The sequence below is a fragment of the Schistocerca gregaria genome, chromosome 10 (genome assembly GCF_023897955.1).
Source record: "Schistocerca gregaria isolate iqSchGreg1 chromosome 10, iqSchGreg1.2, whole genome shotgun sequence".
In the NCBI taxonomy this organism is placed as follows: Eukaryota; Metazoa; Arthropoda; class Insecta; order Orthoptera; family Acrididae; genus Schistocerca; species Schistocerca gregaria.
Genome location: NC_064929.1, coordinates 140,597,175 through 140,621,710, shown reverse-complemented (window position 1 = coordinate 140,621,710; position 24,536 = coordinate 140,597,175). Strand labels below are relative to the sequence as shown.

At 46.3% G+C, this 24,536-nt stretch overlaps 1 protein-coding gene and 1 pseudogene across 4 annotated transcripts in view; one reads left to right on the top strand and one right to left on the bottom strand.

Moving 5' to 3' along the window:
- LOC126293200 (uncharacterized) overlaps positions 1 to 23,936 on the bottom strand; it is a 638,519-nt gene extending 614,583 nt beyond the window's left edge. For 3 of the 4 annotated variants that reach the window (XM_049986325.1, XM_049986326.1, XM_049986327.1), the window contains exon 1: positions 23,600 to 23,886. In XM_049986325.1, the coding sequence (XP_049842282.1) occupies positions 23,600 to 23,660 (61 nt within the window). In that variant the 5' untranslated portion in view covers positions 23,661 to 23,886. Of the gene's footprint in view, positions 1 to 23,599 lie in introns of all 4 variants that reach the window. The other variant, XM_049986324.1, reaches the window with a different exon arrangement.
- Positions 2,997 to 3,114, top strand: LOC126293850 (5S ribosomal RNA; annotated as a pseudogene).
- Positions 23,937 to 24,536: the final 600 nt, after the last annotated feature.

Below are 24,536 nucleotides of genomic sequence, written 5' to 3'. Positions count from 1 at the left end.
GTTGAATTAATAAAGTGAAGCGCATATGCGGTGTGCGACAGCTGGAATTGTGGGAGCCGGCGTTTCGAACTGAGCCCCGATGACAAGTGAAGATGTGTGTGGAGGCGGCCCAGACAGCGGTGGGGTACCAAACAGACTGTCGGCCGCCATATGGCCAACAGTCAGGAATGACGGTCTATTCGTATCAGGACCGCAGCGCCGCTACTGTACGGCGCGGTACGCCGACGATATTCTACGTCCCGTTTTGTTTTCCTTCATGTCAACCCATTCTGGGCTTACCTTTGAACAAGACAATGCCCGCCTGCATACAACGATAGTTTCTACTGTTTCCCTCCATGCTTGCCAAACCGCACCTCGGCCAGCAAGACCGCCGGATCTCTCCCCAATGGAGAAAGTTTGGAACAGCACTACTAGGGCTCTCCAACCAGATTGGGATTTTGACGATCTAAAGCGCCAATTTGGCACGATATCTCTCAGAGGATATCCAACAACTCTACCAGTCAATGCTAAGCTCAGTAAGTGCTTGCATAATGGCCAAAGGTGGACCCACGTTTTTTTAGCTTGGTCAAATGGTGATGCTGTTTCTATTGAATAAATCATGCAATTATTTTTTGAAATTGTTCAAAAATAATTCAAATGGCTCTGAGCACTATGGGACTTAACAGCTGAGGTCATCAGTCCCCTAGAACTTAGAACTACTTAAATCTAATTAAGCTAAGAACATCGTACACATCCATGCCCGAGGCAGGATTCGAACCTGCGACCGTAGCGGTCGCGCGGTTCCAGACTGAAGCTCCTAGAAGCGCTCGGCCACACCGGCCGGCTCTTGAAAATTGTGATCGTCTCTTTGTCGATACATGTGCATCACATCTACCAATTTCCGTCCCATTCAGATAATTCCTTTCTAGTGCGTCGGCTTTTTTGTCTCTTTTTTGGGTTAGAATATAATGATACTGACTTCAGTGACAGTTCGTGACCACAAATTCGCAGTCATCTCGTTTGCGGGCCCGTGTTTTGCCGGAAAGTTTTTGTTTCTTTCAGCATCTCTCATTTTTTGCTATTAATTATGATAGACACTTTATATGCTGTTCTGACAAACCCTGTGTTAGAACCTCTTCTAGTGCTGTGCTGACATTATTGGTGAGGACATCAGTGGCAGTGAAGGCCTGGGCAGTCAGGCCTGGATGCGTGCATATCTGTGATATTGACCACAGCGTCCGGCCCGATAGCTAATTGATCAGCATGACGGACTGCCGTTCTAAGGGGCCTGGGTTCGATCCCCGGCTGGGTCGGGGATTTTCCCTTCTCAGGGACTGGGTGTTGTGCTGTCTTCGTCATCATTTCATCCCCATCCTGCGCGCAGGTCGCTCAATGTGGCGTCGAATGTAATAAGACCTGCACCAAGGCGGCCGGACCTGCCCCGTAAGCCGGCCAGGATGGCCGAGCGGTCCTAGGCACTTCAGTCTGGATCCGCACGACCGCTACGGTCGCAGGTTCGAATCCTGCCTCGGACATGGATATGTGTGATGTCCTTAGGTTAGCTAGGTTTAAGTAGTTCTAAGTTCTACGGGACTGATGAACTCAGCTCTTAAGTCCCATAGTGCTCAGAGGCACTTTTTTTGCCCCGTAAGGGACCTCCCGGCCAATGATGCCAAACGCTCATTCCCATTTCCATTGTTCACAGATCGCAGCAATACGCCAAAGTCGACCACACACACCGATACCACAGACGCTAGTGATGTCTCGTTGCAATCTGCAACGACGAATCGGAAATGCTGCAGAAGACGCACCCAGACCCTCAGCTCTGCAGCGCCCTTGCACGGAGGTCAATACAGACTCGAGGTGGGCACAGCTGCGTCCAATTTGTGACGAGAGCTAAAGCACTGCACTTCATCCAGTAGGAACAACCAGTTATTCATGTCTTAGGTGGAAATGTACTTTTGTAAATGTCGAACACTGTACTTTAAGAGAGAGGCTGTAATTATATTCTATAACAGTCAATGACGTTCGTAAATTATCAAGCACTTCTGTGGCGAAAGACTGTATGCTTCAAATGGCTCTGAGCACTATGGGACTTAACATCTGAAGTCATCAGTCCCCTAGACTTAGAACTACGTAAGCCTAACTGACCTAAGGACATCACACACATCCATGCCCGAGGCAGGATTCGAACCTGCGACCGTAGCGGTCGCGCGTTTCCAGACTGAAGCGTCTAGAGCCGCTCGGCCAAACAGGCCGGCAAAGATTGTATCAAATAAATAAATATTTTTATTATTCACGCCGTAAAGTGAACTAATGTTTCATATGTTGTACTTCAGATCTCCGAGAGCAATCAAAGACCGGACGATTGGAGTGTTGTCTGGTCATATCAGATTTCGTACTCATCGGCCTATTCATTAATTTCTTTCGGTTGTGTACGTGGCTCGGGCTTGCGACCACAAAGTGGGTGAGTCCGCACAGAAGCGGCCCGCGTAAAGAAAGCTGTCGGCTGCAGCTGCGTTGTGCAAGGCGTTACGGCGCCGCGGGGGAGGTCTGCAGTGAGTACGGCGTGGCGTGACATTTAGTGGCCGGCCGGCCGGGAGGCAAGGCGAGGCGAGGCGGACTCGCTCTCTCTCTCCACCAGCGCCGGCTGCAGCGTGCGAAATCGCCCCTGCTGCGCTTCCGACAGCGGCCGGGAACCAGAAGGTCGCGGTGGGGGGCGGGCCAGCAAAGCCGGGGGGTTGCGCGCTCTTCAGGGGCCGAGCGAACTTCTCTCATCCCTTCCTGTCTATTAACACTGTCATTGCCGGATAACAGCGGCCGGTTTGGCTATAAATTCTAACGACTCCCTACTTTCAATTGTATCAAATGATTTACGAGTATAATCTCATTTAGTCAGGTGACCAGACACTGCAGGCTTTTCATTAGATTATTACAAGGGGTGTTCAATAAGTTATGCAGTACACTTTTTCCTAAAAGCACGTCGATTTTATTCATGATTCTAAGACAACATATTAAGTAACGGCCTTGCCGCAGTGAATACACCGGTTCCCGTCAGATCACCGAAGTTAAGCGCTGTCGGGCGTGGCTGGCACTTGGATGGGTGACCATCCGGGCCGTCATGCGCTGTTGCCACTTTTCGGGATGCACTCACCCCCTTGATGCCAATTGAGCAGCTACTCGACCGAATAGTAGCGGCTCCGGTCAAAGAAAACCATCATAACGACCGGGAGAGCGGTGTGCTGACCACACGCCCCTCCTATCCGCATCTTCAGCTGAGGATGACACGGCGGTCGGATGGTCGCGATGAGCCACTTGACGCCTGAAGACAGTACACCATATTATCCCCCATTCTTCTGGCTACCTTAGTGGTCGACATCAGAGCCAACGGCTTGCGGCATTAATAACCTCCCATTATTTATGTACTGTTCCCACGGAGTGCATCCTTAATTGGACCAAAGAGATGGAAGTCGGGCCGTAAGGTGCATGAGCCGGCCGGGGTGGCCGAGCGGTTCTAGGCGCTACAGTCTGGAACCACGCGACCGCTACGGTCGCAGGTTCGAATCCTGCCTCGGGCATGGATGTGTGTGATGTCCTTAGGTTAGTTAGGTTTAAGTAGTTCTAAGTTCTAGGGGACTGATGACCTCAGTCCCATAGCGCTCAGAGCCATCGTAGGGTGGATGAGGAAGAACAGTACCCTAACTCGAAATCAGAATTATATTAATACTTTCACTGCTAACGAGTAAGTATATAGTACCTTAACGGGTGGGCGAGTGTGTCAGCTCTACCAACAGAGACGTCCAGTTGAGCAGCGAGGTTCTGATCTGTCGATCACCTTAAATGAGAGTGTCGGCACGTTCCAAAGTTGTAGTAGTCGCAGTTGTATCCGGCAGGCCGACAGGTTTGCGCGACCTTGCGATTATGGAAGACGCCTCGCACTACTACTCATCGTGCTTTTGTTCACTACCACCTCTACATAGACATTGTGGAAGCGCCTACGACTGCCTGTGATGCTCTGTTTTTCCGCCAAAAGAAACTCAATCACAGCTCTCTGCTTCGAATGCACTTCCGTTACAGGCGTCAACTTTCAAGTCTAAGTATAGCGCCGCCAACTACTACAACTTCATGAAACTATGGGAGCTGAAGCGGTAATATTCCGTGATGCCCCACAACAAATTCCGCATCTTTTCGACAGAAATTGGCTGAGAAAAAAATGTTTTGCGCTAATTATTGAACGCCCCTTGTACATTTAGCTAGTTGTTTTCAATCCCAGGGACTGTTAGGGCGCAACGTGGAACACTGTTAGGACTCGAATGCTGGACACTCTTTAGAGCTCAATGTCGGGAAGACTCATGGCTCAACGCAAGCTTAGCTCAAAGTCCTGAGAAAGCTGCTTATGATAGTACCCGAAACGTCGGACAATTCTATATACTGAGAATGCGGTCAACAGCCCAGAAGAATTTAATTGACTGTGATTATTGGGCCGGTCGCTGTGACCGAGCGGTTCTAGGCGCTTCAGTCCGGAACCGCGCTGCTGCTGCGGTCGCAGGTTCGAATCCTGACTTGCGCATCGGTGTGTGTGATGTCCTTAGGTTAGTTAGGTTTAAGTAGTTCTACGTTCTAGGCGACTGATGACCTAAGATGTTAAGTCGCATAGCGCTTAGGGCCCATTTGAACCATTTTTTTAATTATAGGTCAATGTCGGGTACATCTACAGCTCAATGTAGAGCACAGATGGAGCTCACTGCAGCGCAGACTTAGCGCTCAGTCGAAGTCATATGTGGGCCTACGTAAAGAGCACATTTAGATATCAGTACTTAGCACAGGGTTCAATGTAAATTAGGACTCAGTGCTAGGCATAACTGGTGCTCAAAGCCGGGCATAAATAGTGCTTAATGCCGGGCATAACTACACTCCTGGAAATTGAAATAAGAACGCCGTGAATTCATTGTCCCAGGAAGGGGAAACTTTATTGACACATTACTGGGGTCAGATACATCACATGATCACACTGACAGAACCACAGGCACATAGACACAGGCAACAGAGCATGCACAATGTCGGCACTAGTACAGTGTATATCCACCTTTCGCAGCAATTCAGGCTGCTATTCTCCCATGGAGACGATCGTAGAGATGCTGGATGTAGTCCTGTGGAACGGCTTGCCATGCCATTTCCACCTGGCGCCTCAGTTGGACCAGCGTTCGTGCTGGACGTGCAGACCGCGTGAGACGACGCTTCATCCAGTCCCAAACATGCTCAATGGGGGACAGATCCGGAGATCTTGCTGGCCAGGGTAGTTGACTTACACCTTCTAGAGCACGTTGGGTGGCACGGGATACATGCGGACGTGCATTGTCCTGTTGGAACAGCAAGTTCCCTTGCCGGTCTAGGAATGGTAGAACGATGGGTTCGATGACGGTTTGGATGTACCGTGAACTATTAAGTGTCCCCTCGACGATCACCAGAGGTGTACGGCCAGTGTAGGAGATCGCTCCCCACACCATGATGCCGGGTGTTGGCCCTGTGTGCCTCGGTCGTATGCAGTCCTGATTGTGGCGCTCACCTGTACGGCGCCAAACACGCATACGACCATCATTGGCACCAAGGCAGAAGCGACTCTCATCGCTGAAGACGACACGTATCCATTCGTCCCTCCATTCACGCCTGTCGCGACACCACTGGAGGCGGGCTGCACGATGTTGGGGCGTGAGCGGAAGACGGCCAAACGGTGTGCGGGACCGTAGCCCAGCTTCATGGAGACGGTTGCGAATGGTCCTCTCCGATACCCCAGGAGCAACAGTGTCCCTAATTTGCTGGGAAGTGGCGGTGCGGTCCCCTACGGCACTGCGTAGGATCCTACGGTCTTGGCGTGCATCCGTGCGTCGCTGCGGTCCGGTCCCAGGTCGACGGGCACGTGCACCTTCCGCCGACCATTGGCGACAACATCGATGTACCGTGGAGACCTCACGCCCCACGTGTTGAGCAATTCAGCGGGACGTCCACCCGGCCTCCCGCATGCCCACTATACGCCCTCGCTCAAAGTCCGTCAACTGCACATACGGTTCACGTCCACACTGTCGCGGCATGCTACCAGTGTTAAAGACTGCGATGGAGCTCCGTATGCCACGGCAAACTGGCTGACACTGACGGCGGCGGTGCACAAATGCTGCGCAGCTAGCGCCATTCGACGGCCAACACCGCGGTTCCTGGCGTGTCCGCTGTGCCGTGCGTGTGATCATTGCTTGTACAGCCCTCTCGCAGTGTCCGGAGCAAGTATGGTGGGTCTGACACACCGGTGTCAATGTGTTCTTTTTTCCATTTCCAGGAGTGTAGTTCTCAATTCATGGCATAGATAGTGTTCAATTGTGTGCACACACAGAGATAAATTCACGCGTAGGGCTCAATGCTGGACACACTTCGAGCTCAACGCTTCTTACACTTTGGACACAATACCAGATGCATGTAATGCTCAATGCAGGGCACATACAGTACTCAGTTCTGGTCACACATAATGCTCAAGGTTGCGCACACATGTGGCTCCACTCAGGGCATACGTGTTGATCAGTGCCGAGCGCACTTTTGCTCAATGCTAAACGCCTTGGTGGTCACTGCTGAGCGCAGTTAAGTCACAACGCTGTGCACATGTAGTAATCAGTGGTGTGCACATATTATGGTCAATGTTCGACATACATGTACAGCTCGTGATCAGTCCTGTCCACACAATATGGTCAATGCCCGGCACAGATCGACAGCTCAATGCCGGACAAACTAAGGGCTCAGCACTGACCACACTGAAGTCTCAATGTCCCGCATGTTTGTGGTTCAACGTCCAGCACAGTCAGTGCTACGCAGAGCTAGAGCTCAATGCTAGGCACACAAGGATATCAATGTTGCCATACATAGGACTCAATGTCGCGCATCCTTAGGGCTCAGCAACGAGCATACTTAAAGAGCGATGTAGGACATATTTAGGGATCGTTGCCAGCGATAGTTACGGTTTTAACGGCACGCAAGGGGTTGATGCTGGGCTCTCTTTGGGCTGCTGACAACTTTTCTGGGTTGTATGGCCGTGGTCCATGGAACTCTACAATCCCTGACGTTTCGTCCAAGGCTGCGTTGGACATCTTTGGAGGTAGAATCAGATTTTCACTCTGCAGCGGAGTGTGCGCTGATATGACACTTCCTAGCAGATTAAAACTGTGTGCCCGACCGGGACTCGAACTCGGGGGCCTTTCGCGGGCAAGTGCTCCACCAGCTGAGCTACCGAAGCACGACTCACGCCCGGTCCTCACAGATTTACTTCTGGCAGTATCTCGTCTCCTACCTTCCAAACTTAACACAAGCTCTCCTGCGAACCTTGCAGAACTAGCACTCCTGAAAGAAAGGATACTGCGGAGACAGGTTCGAAGGAGAGCTTCTGTAAAGTTTGGAAGGTAGGAGACGAGACACTGGCTGGAGTAAAGCTGTCAGGGCCGGGCGGGAGTCGTGCTTGGGTAGCTCAGATGGTAGAGCACTTGCCCGCGAAAAGCAAAGGTCCCGGGTTCGAGTCTCGGTCGGGCACACAGTTTTAGTCCGCTAGGAAGTTTCATAACAGCGCACACTCCGCTGCAGGGTGAAAATCTCATTCTATCTCCGAAGATGTCCAACGCAGCCTTGGACGAAACGTCAGGGAGTGAATAGTTCCATGGACCACGGTCATACAACCCGGAAAAATTGTCAGCAGCTACAACATCCCGTCATGGTTCAAATGGCTCTGAGCACTATGCCACTTAACTTCTGAGGTCATCAGTCGCCTAGAACTTAGAACCAATTAAACCTAACTCACCTAAGGACATCACACACATCCATGCCCGAGGCAGGACTCGAACTTGCGACGGTAGCGGTCGCTCCAGACTGTAGCGGCTAGAACCGCACGGCCACTCTGGCTGGCCATACCGTCATGAAAGCCTTCATTGTATCTCTTTGAGCCCACTACTAGCTCACAGCAGAGAAAACGTATGTCTTCCTATTGCATAAAATGAAGATTCAGCAACGTGGAAATGTACGTCACACGAAAAGTGAAATTTGTATTTGCTACTGAATTTAGGGCCCACTGCCTGGGACCATTAGTGCTGTTACTGCCGCTATTTGAAATTCCTCCTACTGCAGCCTTCTGTACAAAGAAGAGACGTACTAGGAAGGGAAGGCGACAGGCAGGGCCAGCCAGCTGAGAGGTCCCAGAGGTGTGCCGCCAGGAGCGCAGGGCGACCTTGGAGCCGCTGCCAAGCCGCGCCCGTATTTGGGACAGCGCGGCGAGTCGCGGACCACGCACAGGAGCCCCTACTGCAGGCCTGCGTTCGCGAACTTGTGGATCGTACTTAAGACGTAGTTGTCCGTTACTGGCTGAAAAACCACTAGCCCGGCAGTTTTTATCAGATCACAACGGACGTGGAAAAAAGGCCTTTCGGGGGCCGTACAGTCCAGAATCGGTACGGCAATAAGGCAAAACCACTGTGAGCATTGAGGCAATCATCTCACGGACGTACCAGGTTGAAGGGACCCGTTTGTTGAAACACCGTGTCGTGTTGCGCGAAGATGACCGTAAGCGTCTGCTGTACATCCTCGTCCGACAGAAATCGTCTACCCTTCAAAGCTTTTTCGTAGGGGCCGAAAGCGCGATAATAGCATGGGGAGAGATCAGGACTATAGGGCATGTAGTCGAATGTCTCTCGCCTGAGATGGCGTAGCTTCTGCGTTACGATGGTTGGTTGGCTGATTTGGGTTCAAAAATGGTTCAAATGGCTCTGAGCGCTATGGGACTTAACATCTGAGGTCTTCAGTCGGCTAGAACTTAGAACTACTTAAACTTAAGTAACCTAAGGACATCACACACATCCATGCCTGAGGCAGGATTCGAACCTGCGACCGTAGCAGGCGCGCGTTCCCGGTTTGAAGCGCCTAGAACCGCTCGGCCATAGCGGTCGGCGCTGGTTTGGGGGAGGGGAAAAAGCAGCGAGGTCACCGGTCCCATCGGTTTAGGGAAGGATGGGGATGGAAGTCGGCCGTGCTGTTTAAAGCAAACAACCCGGCAATTGCCTGAAGCGATATAAGGAAATCACGGGAAACTTAAATCAGGATGGCCGGACGCGGGTTTGAACTGTCGTCCTCTCGAATTTGAGTCCAGTGTGCTAACCACTGCGCCACCTCCCTCGGTCTACGTTACGAAGTTTGGGATATGGGGACGTGTGTTATCATACAGCGACAGCACCCCTTGTCGCAGTTATCTCGGACGCCTTCTTTCTCAAATGGTTCAAATGGCTCTGAGCACCATGCGACTCAACTTCTGACGTCATCAGTCCCCTAGAACGTAGAACTACATAAACCTAACTAACCTAAGAACATCACACACATCCACGTCCGTGGCAGGATTCGAGCCTGCGACCGTAGCGGTCGCGCGGTTCCACACTGTAGGGCCTAGAACCGCTCGGCCAACCCGGCCGGCCCTTCATTCTCCGATGAATGTCTACTACATCTACATCTACGTCCATAACACGCAAGCCACCTGACGGTGTGTGGCGGAGGGTACATTAAGTACCTCTATTGGTTCTCCCTTCTATTCCCGTCTCGTAATGTTTGTGGAAAGAAAGATTGTCCGTTTGCCTCTGTGTGGGCTCTAATCTCTCTGATTTTATCCTCATGGTCTCTCGCGAGGTACACGTAGGAGGGAGAAATATACTGCTTGACTCTTCGGTGAAGGTATGTTCTCGGAACTTCAACAACAGCCCGTACCGAGCTACTGAGCGTCCCTCTTGTAGAGTCTTCCACTGGAGTTTATCTATCATCTCCATAACGCTTTCGCGATTACTAAATGATCCTGTAACGAAGCGCGCTGATCTCCGTTGGATCTTCTCTATTCTATCAACCCTATCTGGTACGGATCCCACACCGGTGACCAGTATTCAAGCAGTGGTCTTTGTCCTTCGGCAGCCAAGGAAAGAGTTACATCATGCTAGTCCTGTTTGGATGCATCTGATAATAACGTCGCCATAGATTACGTTTCCGCACTTGCCACACGTACATCGAAAAGAGACGAATGCCATACTAGTCCCTTGAATAGATATCGGTACTTATACACCTGCATCTGAGTCGCGCTACGTTGCAACAACGCAACAAACGGAAATTTTTTGATCGCTCCCTTGTAGGTGACGAGATATTTCTATGATATAACGAAATACGACCAGGGTTGAAAGCATGTCTGTTGCGGAAACAAAGTAAATCTGTCATTAACGTGAAGGCTGCTTTGAGCACCACAGTGATTTAGCATGCATGATCCTACTGATGATATTAATCCATGGCCTTCGTACGACCTTCGAATCGACGTACCCAGCTAATTATGCAGGGGCCTGCAGTTTAATGTGGACTCCGAACTGCTGTCTAACACGAAGTCTTTTGCATTAAGAAACATTGTCAGAGGAGCAAAGAAGCCTAACATGGTGGACAACAATCCTAGCACTGACAAGGGGTCCATACCCTGATTTTTTCCTAATCTTGCACATTAACACTCACTTCGAAGAACCAAGACAGTAATAACTAAGGTCTACAGGGGGTAAACCGGTAGGGGAATTTTTGTTGGATCACACAGACCATAATACGTAAAACGAATAATTGAGGTTATAGAGTATGGTAAGCCAGCGGCCTTTCCGCAGTGGTAACACCGGTTTCCGTCAGAATATCCAAGTTAAGCGCTGTAGGGCTTGGCTAGCACTTGGATAGGTGACCGCAAAGGTCTGCCGAGCGCTGTTGGCAAGCAGGATACACTCAGCCCTTGTAAGGCAAACTGAGGAGCTATTTGGCTGAGAAGTAGCGGCTCCAGGTAACGAAAACCGACAACGGCAGTGTGCTGACCGTATACCCTTCTATATCAGCATCCAGTAACGCCGGCCGGTGTGGCCGTGAGGTTCTAGGCGCTACGGTGGGGAACCGAGCGACCGCTGCCGTCGCAGTTTCGAATCCTGCCTCGGGCATGGATGCGTGTGATGTCGTTAGGTTAGTTAGGTTTAATTATTTCTAAGTTCTAGGTCACTGATGATCTCAGAAGTTAAGTCGCATAGTGCTCAGAGCCATTTGAACCATCTAACAAAGAGACATGTTTACGCTCGCGCAAAAACTGTAATCTTATATATTACACCCAGGTTGGCAGCTGTTGGTCTTTTACCAAACTGCTCGGTATATCAGCCCCGTGCTCGGATTTCGGTACGGAAGTATGAGTGACACGGTATTTTTCGAATTCCATTCATTTTTTAGATTTTTGGTAACAACGTTGAACAACAAGTTGTCTGTACATAGAAGTCCAGAAGCACTTTTGAAAAACTCGCAACACTGTATGGCTGCTAATATATTTGTTTTTTAATTGCTCAGATTCAATAGGTTGAAAGTAAAAGCGTCTTTCTTTTTCAGTTTTGGAAATAAGTGAGATGTGTGATGTCTATAAATATGTAATTTATAGTGAAATTTTATTTTCCATCTAATTCTGAAAAATAATGATAATACGACACATATAAAAACATACTTATTGGAAATTAAAAACTATTTTTTTTTAAATAATTGCCATTGGGCAAAAGATAACATCGAAATCTGCCAGAAAATGAGATGATTTTTCCTTGTCAGGTAAAATTACCCAATAGGTGAGTTTTAGTCAGAGCTGCAGCCTACAAGTGACCGCGCAAGGCACATCGGAAGCTATCGCAGATCCTACTGTCTCTGTACCAGGAAAGAAAGGCGCACTTCACGCCTTTACAACATCGTTACGGACGGTCATGAAAACCTACCGACCGTGCGTTTTCTCCAATTGCAGGTGGACGCAAATGATTCACTCGTGTACACTCACGCTGGGAGAGAAAGTCACATGCATACAGTCACACAAGACGTGCAGCTTCACGTTTCTTATCACGCCTTTCCCTCGACATTTCCTCCAAAACAGAGATCACCTGAGGAATCTCGCTTATCCGGATCTACTTTTTTACTACAATAACAGTAACCATACTCGGACAGTAATAGTAGTAACAACAGACGACAGCCACCAATAAACTTAAATTTTTCTACCCGTCACATATGATTTCCGGTACGGTGTCAGTTAACAAGTCAACACTGAGTTGTACAGTATTTTATTGCTCCCATTTTTTGAGAGATTAAAAGAACGTCGAACAGATATTCATCGACAAAAAGTTAGATAAACTGCATGTGATGCATAAAGGAGGATTGTTGAAAGCCACTGCGTATGAAGTTGTTGTGGAAATTCAACGGTGTCATAAATAAACTACTTATCGTTTCATATTAGGAGCGACTGTTCCACCCCATAATTCTATCAAGTGAGAGATATTGCCAAATTTTTTAAAAAATAAAGAAGAAAGAAGAAAGTAATTACCTTATGTATTCTCCTGAGGCTATGAATCAAATTGTAATTGCTTTCAGCCTGCATGCATTTCACGCAAATCCTCCCATAATTCTCTGTAGAAATCAGAACACCACACTGTTGACAAGGATATCCTGTTTCCCGTTTCAAACAAGTACAACAAAAGACAGATGTTTTTCCTTTTTCAAAACATCGTTTCTATATTGAGGCTCATATCTCCAAAACAGCAAATTTTCTCCGAGACTTTTCGGAATCTGTCGCAGTCCGGGCAGCTGGAAGGCAACGTTGAGTTCCCTTGTTCAAATGGTTCAAGTGGCTCTGAGCACTATGGGACGTAACATCTATGGTCATCAGTCCCGAAGAACGTAGAACTACTTAAACCTAACTAACCTAAGGACATCACACAACACCCAGTCATCACGAGGCAGAGAAAATCCCTGGCCCCGCCGGGAATCGAACCCGGGAACCAGTTGCCTTGTTCTTAACTCAGTTAGCGGCTTCTGTTTTCTCCATCGAAAATATCTTTCTCTTCTTACCGAAGAAGTACGCTTCTCCATCGTCATCACCTGTCACGTCTTCATCATTTTCAGTTTCTTTTCCAAATTAGTATCGTGACACAAGACTTTTGTTTCAAAATGATGACACAGGACAGTTTAGAGAGTGAAAGGGCGACCAAAAAAGCGAAGAACTATTTTGCAGGAAAAGTCTACAAGTTTAAAAGAGAGCCACGCGGGATTATCCGAGCGGTCTCAGACGCTGCAGTCATGGACTGTGCTGCTGGTCCCGGCGGACGCGTGCTTTGGTCCTTAGGATAATTTAGGTTAAGTAGTGTGTAAGCTTAGGAACTGCTGACCTCAGCAGTTAAGTCCCATAAGATTTCACACACATTCGTTTTGTTTTTAAAAGAGATGTCTAACTAAACTCACAGCTAGACTGCTTGTTGAAAATATGGATATATCGACTGGAATACGTCGGCTGCCAATGACCGGCGAGCCCCCCACTTGGAAAAATTTCTGTGGACGCCTACGTGCGGGAACGTGCTGCACCTAATCGACATACAAGTCTGACTCAAAAGAAACTTCCTGGTTATTTCTGCATACGTAAAACTCATCGATTTTTCAATATCTGCTCAAAATTTTTGCGAAAGTAACGTACAATTTCTGAGTCTACGGCAAAATAAAAATAACGCGTAGTTCTATGTCATTTGGGCAACGGCCTTGCCTCAGCGAATACACCGGTTCCTGTCAGGTCACCGAATGCCGGCCGGAGTGGCCGAGCGGTTCTAGGCGCTGCATTCTGGAACCATGAGACCACTACGGTCGCAGGTTCAAATCCTGCCTCGGGCATGGATGTGTGTGATGTCCTTAGGTTAATTAGGTTTAAGTAGTTCTAAGTTCTAGGGGACTGATGACCACAGAAGTCAAGTCCCATAATGCTCAGAGCCACTTGAACCATTTTTTTTTATCACCGAAATTAAGCGCTGTCGGGCGTGGCCGGCACTTGGATGGGTGACCATCCGGGCCGCCATGTACTGCTACCATTTTTCGGGGTGCACTCAGCCTCGTGATGCCAATTGAGGAGCTACTCGACCGAATAGTAGCGGCTCCGGTCACAGAAAAACCATCACAACGACCGGGAGAGCGGTGTGCTGACCACACGCCCCTCCTATCCGCATCTTCAGCTGAGGATGACACGGCGGTCGGATGGTCGCGATGAGCCACTTGTGCCCTGACGACGGAGTGCTTCTATGTCATCTAAGCAATTACATTCTAATTTTTTATGGATTTCCTGGTTTCTGATAATATTCCAGAAGCTTGAATATCAACTGACAGATTATTCCTACGAATAGACGAATGAGATTTTAAGAATACCTGGATAAAGCATCATATGGATGAAATAGAACGCACAATCGTCTCATACGCTAATATTCCGTGATGTTTCGTCTGGGAAGAAAGTTGCGCTGATTGACATTGTCATCGTGGCACTGATGTCAGCTCACTGTGCGTCCAGCGCTTGTATTCAAGCCTAATACACATTATGTACTCTCCGATACCGAGGGGAACCGATAGCTTCATTTGTAACACAATAGCCTGATATGATACATTTCTAAGAAAATGTCATATGTTATGCATCGCTACTCATATTTTATGTGATTAGGATAATTTGGAGGTTATCTTACGCGAAACTACGTAAATATTATTTCCATCACATTTTTCTAAGCTTATCTAAAGTATATTTATCGGTCAATTTAAATGCTGTCTTGTCACAAAATTTGAAATTCGTGGTAAGGTCTTATGGAAGCAAACTACTGAGGTCATCGGTGCCTAAGTCTACGCGCTACTTAATATAGCAAATTAATTTAATCAATTAGAACCTTTGAGTGTATATGTAATTGTTTATCCTTGTCATTTGTTGGGAATAGTAGCTAGAGAAAGGAGTCTTTCGAAGCGAGCTAAAATGGACAAACATGTTTCTGTGAAGACATAACGAACAGTTAAAATTTTGTAGCTCAGAAGCTCAGTTGAGCGGATGAATATGTTAATGTGGTAGTTGTGTATTATGTGTAAACCAGTGGTCTGGAAGTCCTAAAACGCAGAAACACAAAGGAAGAAGCTATTGTTACTTCGTAAGTGAAGTGGCTCAACAAACGAAACAACCCTGAAAAGTTACAGATTTATTCATACAGGAAGAACACGAGACCAGCATACACCGGAGGAGAAGACAACAAAGCCATCATAAAAAGCAGCTGAGCACCAACATTCTAAATTTAACAAAGTGGGCATGCTTTTCAAATCTTACTCAAAAATGACGAACATCTGTGCAGCGGCTACATCAAGAGATGTATTTATTTATTTCAAGTTTCTGCTACCAGTCACTTTTTATTTTATGCTTAATCTAACATAATGCAACTCGTTTCGAACATGTTCTGTTGATCTTCAGGTGTTTATACATACATAGAGAAATGTTACTTAAAAATAAAGTCTTAAACTAGATTAATTTAGAACACTAGATTAATCTACTTTAAGACTGTTTACTTTTATGTTTATTTTTAAGTAACATTTCTCTATGTATGTATGTATGTATGTGTGTATAAACGCCTGAAGATGAACAGAACATGTTCGAAACGCGTTTCATTATGTTAGATTAAGCACAAAATAAAAAGTGACTGGTAGCAGAAACTTGAAATAAAGTCACGGTTCACAAACATAGCCATTAAGGCTGAAAATAATCAAGAGATGTATATATTCATTGTTGAAATAGAACGTTGCAAGTGATTGTTGTTGAGAAATAATCGAAGTGCAGCACTAGTATTTTACTCTATGAAATTACTTGTCTGCAAGACGGCATATGCAGAAGTCGTAGCGTTGTTCTTATCAGGGAGGATGTCATGGCGATGTTTGAAGATTAAGTTATTTTTACGAGAAGCCGCGAGACATATTCCTACCTTGTCTCAATAAAAATAATAATAGAAGTTAGAAACAGCTCCACTGGCAAATCTAACGTTTTGACATTTTCCCGAAGGCTGACTACTTGCGGAGAAAGTTGTTCTTGGATTATAATCCTTCGGAGAAGGCACGCTAACGCACATCGGTTACTAACAGCTGTGACGAGGTAGTTCTTGCACATTTTACACACGGTTTTAATACCTTCACGAATGTTTTGACACGAACAAGACAACGGCGCTATGAACAAGTCTGATGCAATACATTAAACGGATTGCCCTTCTGTAAGGACGTAAAGTGCATCGATATTGGTGTGAAAACGTCTGTTCGTTCGTTCGCTCGTCTATTCGTTCGTTCGTTCGTTCTTGTACGGCAAAATACCGTCATATTTAGATTGCTGAGAACGACGAGACTAACACTGCATGAACAGTGATTGAACCTACGCAAAGTGAAACAAAAAAAAAATATTCGTAAGAATATAACTGAAAATCGGTATAAACCTGAAAATTACAACGTAATGAAATATGTCGTCTCACATGAGGTGCAATATGCTCGGCATTATAGGAAACGCAAGGGAGAGGAACGATAGCGTCGAAACGAACCCAAAGAATCTAAAAAGTACAGGGCAGAGCTAATGCGAGAGCTACGCTAGTGTCAAAGAAGAAACGGCGCAAAGCCATTACGTAGCTGGTCCATCGAGTGTGCAGCGTTCACTGACAGTCAGAACCTGTTATTTACCTATTCCGTAATGATTATACTGCTCGGAATAACCACTCTATTAAAGAGTTTGATAATTAATTAGATATTAATAAGAAACACTTCTTATGATTTTATCCGGGACTGGACACACACACTTCTGTTTCCTTTCTACAGAGTTATGACCGATAGGCAGTTCCTTGCTTAAGGCGTTGACATCAGCCAGTTTGGAATGCTTCCTAGGGATTTTTCAGTACTTCTGCAATTCTTCCGCATGCCATTCCGACCCAGTCCAGTCGACAATTACTTTCGACTGACTCAATCAGTCACCTGCTTCATTTGAAACCTGTACATAACTTTGCTCATATTTATACAAACTAGTCACCCCGTTTATGTAACTATCTTTTATTCGCGTGGACTTTCGAGCTCGTTAAACTTATCACAGCGTAGGAGATGACGCCGAATGTGAGTTCAGACACGATTTTGGATAAACATACACATAGTAATAACAGAGTCCACTTGTGAAAACGCCTATACGCCGTTTAAGGTGAATTTTCGATGTTAAGTTTATGTCCAGCTTATGTAAACAGACGTGCTATTGTACTATTTTTGTCACGTAACAATCATCTATGATATATATGATTGAATTTTCTCATTTTGAGAAGATAGGAGGAGCGACCTGTATTACTTGCTAAAAAGATTCAAAAGTCAAGATCGTATAAATATTTCTCTATTTAAAAACAAACTGTCTCGACAGACTTTACTGTCATCTTCAGGTCTTCAAAAATTTCTTGTTATGTCATTTGCACACGCTGCTTATTTCTTTAAATATTTTATTTATGACGAGCCTTTTAAAATATGCTGTTTTTTATCTGCGTACAACCTGGCGTGAGGTACAACTTAAAATGAACGCGTTTCATAGGAAAAAGGTTTTAAGACCTGAAGATGACAGCAAAGTCTGTCGAAGCAGATTCTTTTTAATAAAGAAATATTTACACGATCTTGGCTTTTGAATATTTTGAGCAAGTAATACAGGTCGCTCCTCCTCAAAATGAAAAAATTCAATCAGATTTACTACGAGTTTCGAGAGCGGTGGGTAACTCAGCTATACTGGTGAGGTACACCTAAAAGTGATAAATCGGACGATCCTTATGTAAACTTTGTTGTATTCGTAGATGAACCATGCTGTCCATGCGTGTTGTTTGTGTATTTAAATCCGCGTAGGAACCCGTAACTTAAGATAGCCACATCATGGCAGCGGCAGACGGCAATGAATGTCACACAAGACCAATGCCGAAGCGAGACTTCGCACGCTTGATCGCTGAATGACGAAGATGTGATGATGATGATGATGATGATGATTCTGTTATCACTGGAAGTGGGAACGAAAAAAGTCTCTCCCCTATACGGGAAAACTTGCGGATGTTTGTACCCATCTCAAGTAGAATTCAAGTTCTCGAATATGGCGCAGAAGTGAAAGTACAGCTTTCCTTACTACGCACTCCACACCACTAAAAGGACAGATAGGCTACCAACAAAATTCCTAGAAGGGAGCCTAAGCTAAAAGGAACCACTGTATTAACCGAAGATAAAACATCATCGCTAGCACACGTAGACCAGAAGCTTCGACACCCGGTTAGCAGGCAACGTTTTGCACCGACACACAATGTCAGAACTGTACTAAATTACTCGGTTCATAGTTTGTGATCAAAGAACCGGTACCAAAGAGGGACACAGGGATTGACCTGAATACTGGTATCTGTGACAGGTAATATAAAGACTAGGGCATCTGTTAGAACTAGAACAACCGGACACGATAAATTTTATTCATCATCGTACACCACCTAACAAAAAATCATCTCCTCTGTACTTCACTAAGCACTGCGAAAGGATGACTTTCTGTGCTTCTCTGTGCGAACTGTTTTCTAATTTCATCCCCACCGTCTACGGGGTGGACACGTAGTTTGCTGAAGGACATTCGCAGTTTCTCGGCTGATACACTATTTTTAAAGTTTTTTTAAGAAGGTTTCTACACATAAATCTACATACACACTCCGCAAGTCACCGTATGGTGCGTGGCGGAGGGAACTGTGTGCCACTATTTGTCGTTTCCTGTTCTGCTCCACTCTCAGATAGAGCGAGTGCAAAACGATTGTCTATACGCCTCTGTATGAGCCCTAGTTTCTCGTATCTTATCCTCGTGGTTCTTAACGCGAAATATATGTTGGCCGTCATGGTATCGTTCTGCATTCAGCTTCAAATGCCTGTTCTCTAAATTTTCTCAATATTATTCTTCGAAAATAACGTCGGCTTCCCTCCAAGGATTCCCATTCGAGTTCCCAAAGCATCTCCGTAATATCTGCTTGTTGTTCCAACCTACTGGTAGCACGTCTTGTAATCCGCCTTTGAAACGTGTCGATATACTCCTTCAATCCAACCGGATCCCATACACTCTCTAGCTGTACAAAAGAACAGATTGCACTAACGTTACCTTTCCTGCCACAATCGGCAGATACTCGTTCCACTTCACATCGCTTTGCGACGTTACGCCCAAATATTTAAACGATATATATATATATATATATATATATATATATATATATATATATATAGAGAGAGAGAGAGAGAGAGAGAGAGAGAGAGAGAGAGAGAGAAAGTAAGAGTGGTCCTGTCACGCTTCCCTGGGGCGCTCCTGACGAAGCCCTTGTCTCTGACAAACTCTCGCCGTCGAGAATAATATACTGGGTTCTGTTACTTAAGGAGTATTCGACCCACCTACATACCTGGGAACTTATTCCTTATGCTCGTACCTGCAGTGGAATACCTTGTCAAATGCTTATCGCGAGACTTACTGAGTTTTTCTTAGAATACTTGTCAGCAACAATTTTTCAGCACTTCAGTCAAATGAGCTTGCGATCATTGTCGCCCCATTGTATTCACTCCAGGTCTCGGGTTCGTCCGACTCGGTATGGCACCAACACACTTTAGCAATATTTAAGATTTGGCCGTACAAACGTTTGCAAGAAATCTCTTTTTGTAGACTAGCTGCCGTTTCCAGTACGCTACCAATAAATTCGAGCCTGCCGATTGTGCCGTCTACAACAGAGCATATGTGGAAGGTCTAGTCCACATCTCGTTATCTGTGAAAGAAGGCTGCCATGACTTGATTTCACCTTAAATTTGTCCATCTTCGCTCCCTTTAAAAATAAGCCTGTCTGTCAGCTGTAAAAGGACACATCTAATTTCTACGCATCAACAAGCTTACTTTTAAAGTGAGTGACCAAGGCCTAATTTGAGGAGAAAATAAGACATAGCACCCTTCTTTATCGCCCTTTCATGCCCATAACGGCGTATAAAGTGAATGTACCACATATGTATTATACACAGATATCCCTCCAAAGAGCCATCAAGCACGTTTTCTGTGGTGTTACAGCAGATATTTGCAATTTCGCTTTTGCAACATGTAGCTGGAGTGAGCCCAAACAAATACTGCTGACTCCTAAAACCTTGCAGAAGCGCTGCTCAGCCACTGCTAGAGTACTGATAATTATTCATGTTCTACTGTTCCCGTTAATACATATTGATAAAACCAATAACGCTCTAATCTGGGAGTGCTCTAAAGCATGAATTCCGATTTAAAAATCTTTTGTAAAGGGAAACTACCCGATGCTGGGCGTCGTGTCAAAGACTTTTTGAGGAGGATTTGTTTCGGCTACATCTTGCAGAAACGAAACTGCAAATATCTGCTGAAATACCAGAGAAAACACGCCTGATACTCTTACGAGAGACACTCTGTATATAGCGATCCCATGATGATGTTACAGACTTTCACGGATCATGAACAAGAGTTTCAATATTTTAGGATCAGGTAGTATGGACCAAGAAAAGAAAACATCTGTAAACTTAGGCTCTAAAATGGATATCTTAAGTGCTATGGGCACTTGTTGAGTAGAAGAAATGTTTCACAGTAGCGAAGATGAAGCTCATAAAATACCATTTTATATAGTCCGTGATTACTACATATTTTTTCCTATTTTGATCCATACTACAATCTCTGAAAGTTGTCTAGCCTAAAATCTTAACAACGTCAGTACCGGGAGATGTATTCCACTGCCAGAGGTGTCAGAACGACTTTCGCTACAACTGTTCTTCAGTCACAGCCATCGACATAATCTTTGGTAGCATATGGGGGTAGCGTGACTTCGTGACATCCTCATAGCATAATTCTGGCCAACTAATGTATCTAAATGCCTACTGAAATATCTCCTACCGCTGACGACGAAAGAAGGCGTCGAAACCTCAAGACTGACAAATCTGAGGTAGCAGGAGCTTCGTGAAGCATTCATTCACAGTACGTCATGTTTTCGAAATCCAATCCCGATTCTTTCAATTACTTTCCTTCAGGCAGTACCATAGACGCACAAAGTTTCTGAAATGACAATAGTCCCGTCATGAATGGTGGGCTCCATGTGGTTCCCAAGTCGTGCAGTGACCGTCAGCCATAAAATTACCAAATATGGAGCAACCACACGTAAAATCATGTTTTATTTATTCACCTTTGCAAATCGATTTCAACTGATTAACAGCCATCATCGGTGCTTTTAACCAATATTTGCTCTGAGTAGTAATACTGTCTTAAGCAGAGGTCAAACATAACTCTATGCTTGACCTCTGCTTATGACAGTACTACTACACAGGGCACATATTGGTTGAAAGCACCGATGATGGCTGTTAATCAGTTGAAATCGATTTGCAAAAGTGAATAAATAAAACACGATTTTGCGACTCGTTGCTGCATATTTGGTAATTTTAATAATCCCGTCATCTTTCGTAATTGCTGTTTATTTTCCGCTTTTGGCAATTTTGCTGTAATGCCACTGTGACGTGGGTTGACGTGTTCACCAAGTTATCCAACGACCAGCATATACGGCTGTCATAAGCGTGGTGATCGTCCTCGTGCACAAAAACAACCTTTTGGCAATGGATTCACAGCCGAAGTTGGCCAATAGTGGAAATGCTCTCATATCAGGACTTCTTCCTACACATACATCTACATGTACATCCATACTCCGCAAACCACCTGACGGTGTGTGGCGGAGGGTATCTTGAGTACCTCTATCGGTTCTCCCATCTATTCCAGTCTCGTATTGTTCGTGGAAAGGATTGTCGGTATACCTCTGTGTGGGCTTTAATCTCTCTGATTTTATCCTCATGGTCTCTTCGCGAGTTATACGTAGGAGGGAGCCATATACTGCTTGACTCCTCGGTGAAGGTATGATCTCGAAACTTTAACAAAAGCCCATACCGACCTACTGAGCGTCTCTCTTGCAGAGTCTTCCACTGGAGTTTATCTATCACCTCCGTAACGCTTTCACGATTACTAAATGATCCTGTAACGAAGCGCGCTGCTCTCCGTTCTCTATCTCTTCTATCAACCCTACCTGGTACGGGTCCCACACTGTCGAGCAGTATTCAAACAGTGGGCGAACAAGCGTACTGTAACCTACTTCTTTTGTTTTCGGATTGCATTTCCTTAGGATTCTTCCAATGAATCTCAGTCTGGCATCTGCTTTATATGATAATTCCATTTTAAATCACTCCTAATGTGTACTCCCAGATAATTTACGGAATGAACTGCTTCCAGTTGCTGACCTATATTTTAGCTAAATGATAAGGGATCTTTCTTTCTGTGTATTCGCAGCACGTTACACTTGTCTACATTGAGATTCGATTGCCATTCCCTGCACCGTGCGTCAATTCGCTGCAGATCCTCCTGCATTTCAGTACAATTTTCCATTGTTACACCCTCTCGATATACCACAGCATCAACCGCAAAAAGCCTCAGTGAACTTCCGATGTTATCAACAAGGTCATTTATACAGGGTGTTACAAAAAGGAACGGCCAAACTTTCAGGGAACATTCCTCACACACAAAGAAAGAAAATATGTTATGTGGACATGTGTCTGGAAACGCTTACTTTCCATGTTAAAGCTCATTTTAATACTTCTCTTCAAATCATGGAATGGAAACACACAGCAACAGAACATACCAGCGTGACTTCAAACACTTTATTACAGGAAATGTTCAAAATTTCCTCCGTTAGCGAGGATACATGCATCCACCCTCCGTCGCATGGAATCCCTGATGCAGTAATGCAGCCCTGGAGAATGGCGTATTGTATCACAGCCGTCCACAATACGAGCACGCAGAGTCTCTACATTTGGTACCGGGGTTGCATAGACAAGAGCTTTCAAATGCCCCCATAAATGAAATTCAAGAGGGTTGAGGTCAGGAGAGCGTGGAGGCCATGGAATTGGTCCACCTCTACCAATCCATCGGTCACCGAATCTGTTGTTGTGGAGCGTACGAACACTTCGACTGAAATGTGCAGGAGCTCCATCGTGCATGAACCACAAGTGTCGTACTTGTAAACGCACATGTTCTAGCAGCACAGGTAGAGTATCCAGTATGAAATTACTATAACGTGCTCTATTGAGCGTAGGTGACGAAAGTAAAATGAGCTCTAACATGGAAATTAAGCGTTTTCGGACACATGTCCACATAACATCTTTTCTTTATTTGTGTGTGAGGAATGTTTCCTGAAAGTTTGGCCGTACCTTTTTGTAAGACCCTGCATATATTGTGAATAGCAACGGTCCTACGACACTCCCCTGCGGCACACCTGAAATCACTCGTACTTCGGAAGACTTCTCTCCATTGAGAATGACATGCTGCGTTCTGTTATCTAGGAACTGTCAATCCAATCACACTATTAGTCTGATAGTCCATATGCTGTTACTTTGTTCATTAAACGACCGTGGGGAACTGTATCGAACGCCTTGCGGAAGTCGAGAGACACGGCATCTACCTGGGAACCCGTGTCTATGGCCCTCTGAGTCTCGTGGACGAATAACGCGAGCCTTTGCAACGGCGGTAGCACTCGTTACAGACATCGGCTACGTAGAGGACTCTCTTTAGAGAGGACAAAAGTATACAAAAGAACAACATTCTGAATATCAGTAGGAGACAGGGTAAAACAGTATTGTGGTAGTGTCGAAGAGGCGTCGCGACGTTTCGGCCACGCACCTGAGCAGCGTCCTCGGTCGACTGCTAGCAGGGCGAGCAGCAGCAGCCGCAGCTGCAGCATCGTCGTCGCCGTCGTCGACTCCCCGTATGGCGTCGCGGGGTCTCTTCGCTGCTGCGAGTCCTCTACATGCACTGACCCGACCCCGGAGGGACAGACGCTACCGAAAACTCGAACGTGCCGCTGTGCGAAAATTAAAAAAAAAAAAATCCCGGAAAAAAAAATACGATCCCGGTCACCACTTTTGCTGTTCCTCGGTGCGGGCGCGAGTCGGCGTCGGAGCGGCGGTGTGTGTCCCCTCGGAGGACAGGTGGTGGTGTCCGGCGCACTTGTTCCCTCGAGACTGAGTAGCGCGGAGAGAGCGAGCCTCGCAGACGCCGGTGGTTGCCGACGGACCGCGGGGTGGGGGGGCTCCGGCTGGCACGGCACCGCTACGCCACAGAAGAGCCCCAGCACGCGCCGGCGACCGCTAGCCCGGTGCTGGCGGCGCTCGGCGGGTTGCCCACTTGGCAGGCAGACGCGCGCCGCACAGCCCGCGGAATTCCGTCTGCGGCGGTCGCTACTGGGTTAAGCGAACGATTTCTGACCTCGAACGTCTTTCTTCTCCGCTTCGTAGCGGAGACGGTGGCGAGGCCACATTCGCGCTTGTCATTATTATTACTGTTGTTGTTGTTGTGGTCTTCAGTCCTGAGACTGGTTTGATGCAGCTCTCCATGCTTCTCTATCCTGTGCAAGCTTCTTCATCTCCCAGCACCTACTGCAGCCTACATCCTTCTGAATCTAATTAGTGTATTCATCTCTTGGTCTCCCTCTACGATTTTTACTCTCCACGCTGCCCTCCAATGCTAAATATGTGATCCCTTGATGCCTCAGAACATGTCCTACCACCGATCCCTTCTTCTAGTTAAGTTGTCCTACAAACTTCTCTTCTCCCCAGTC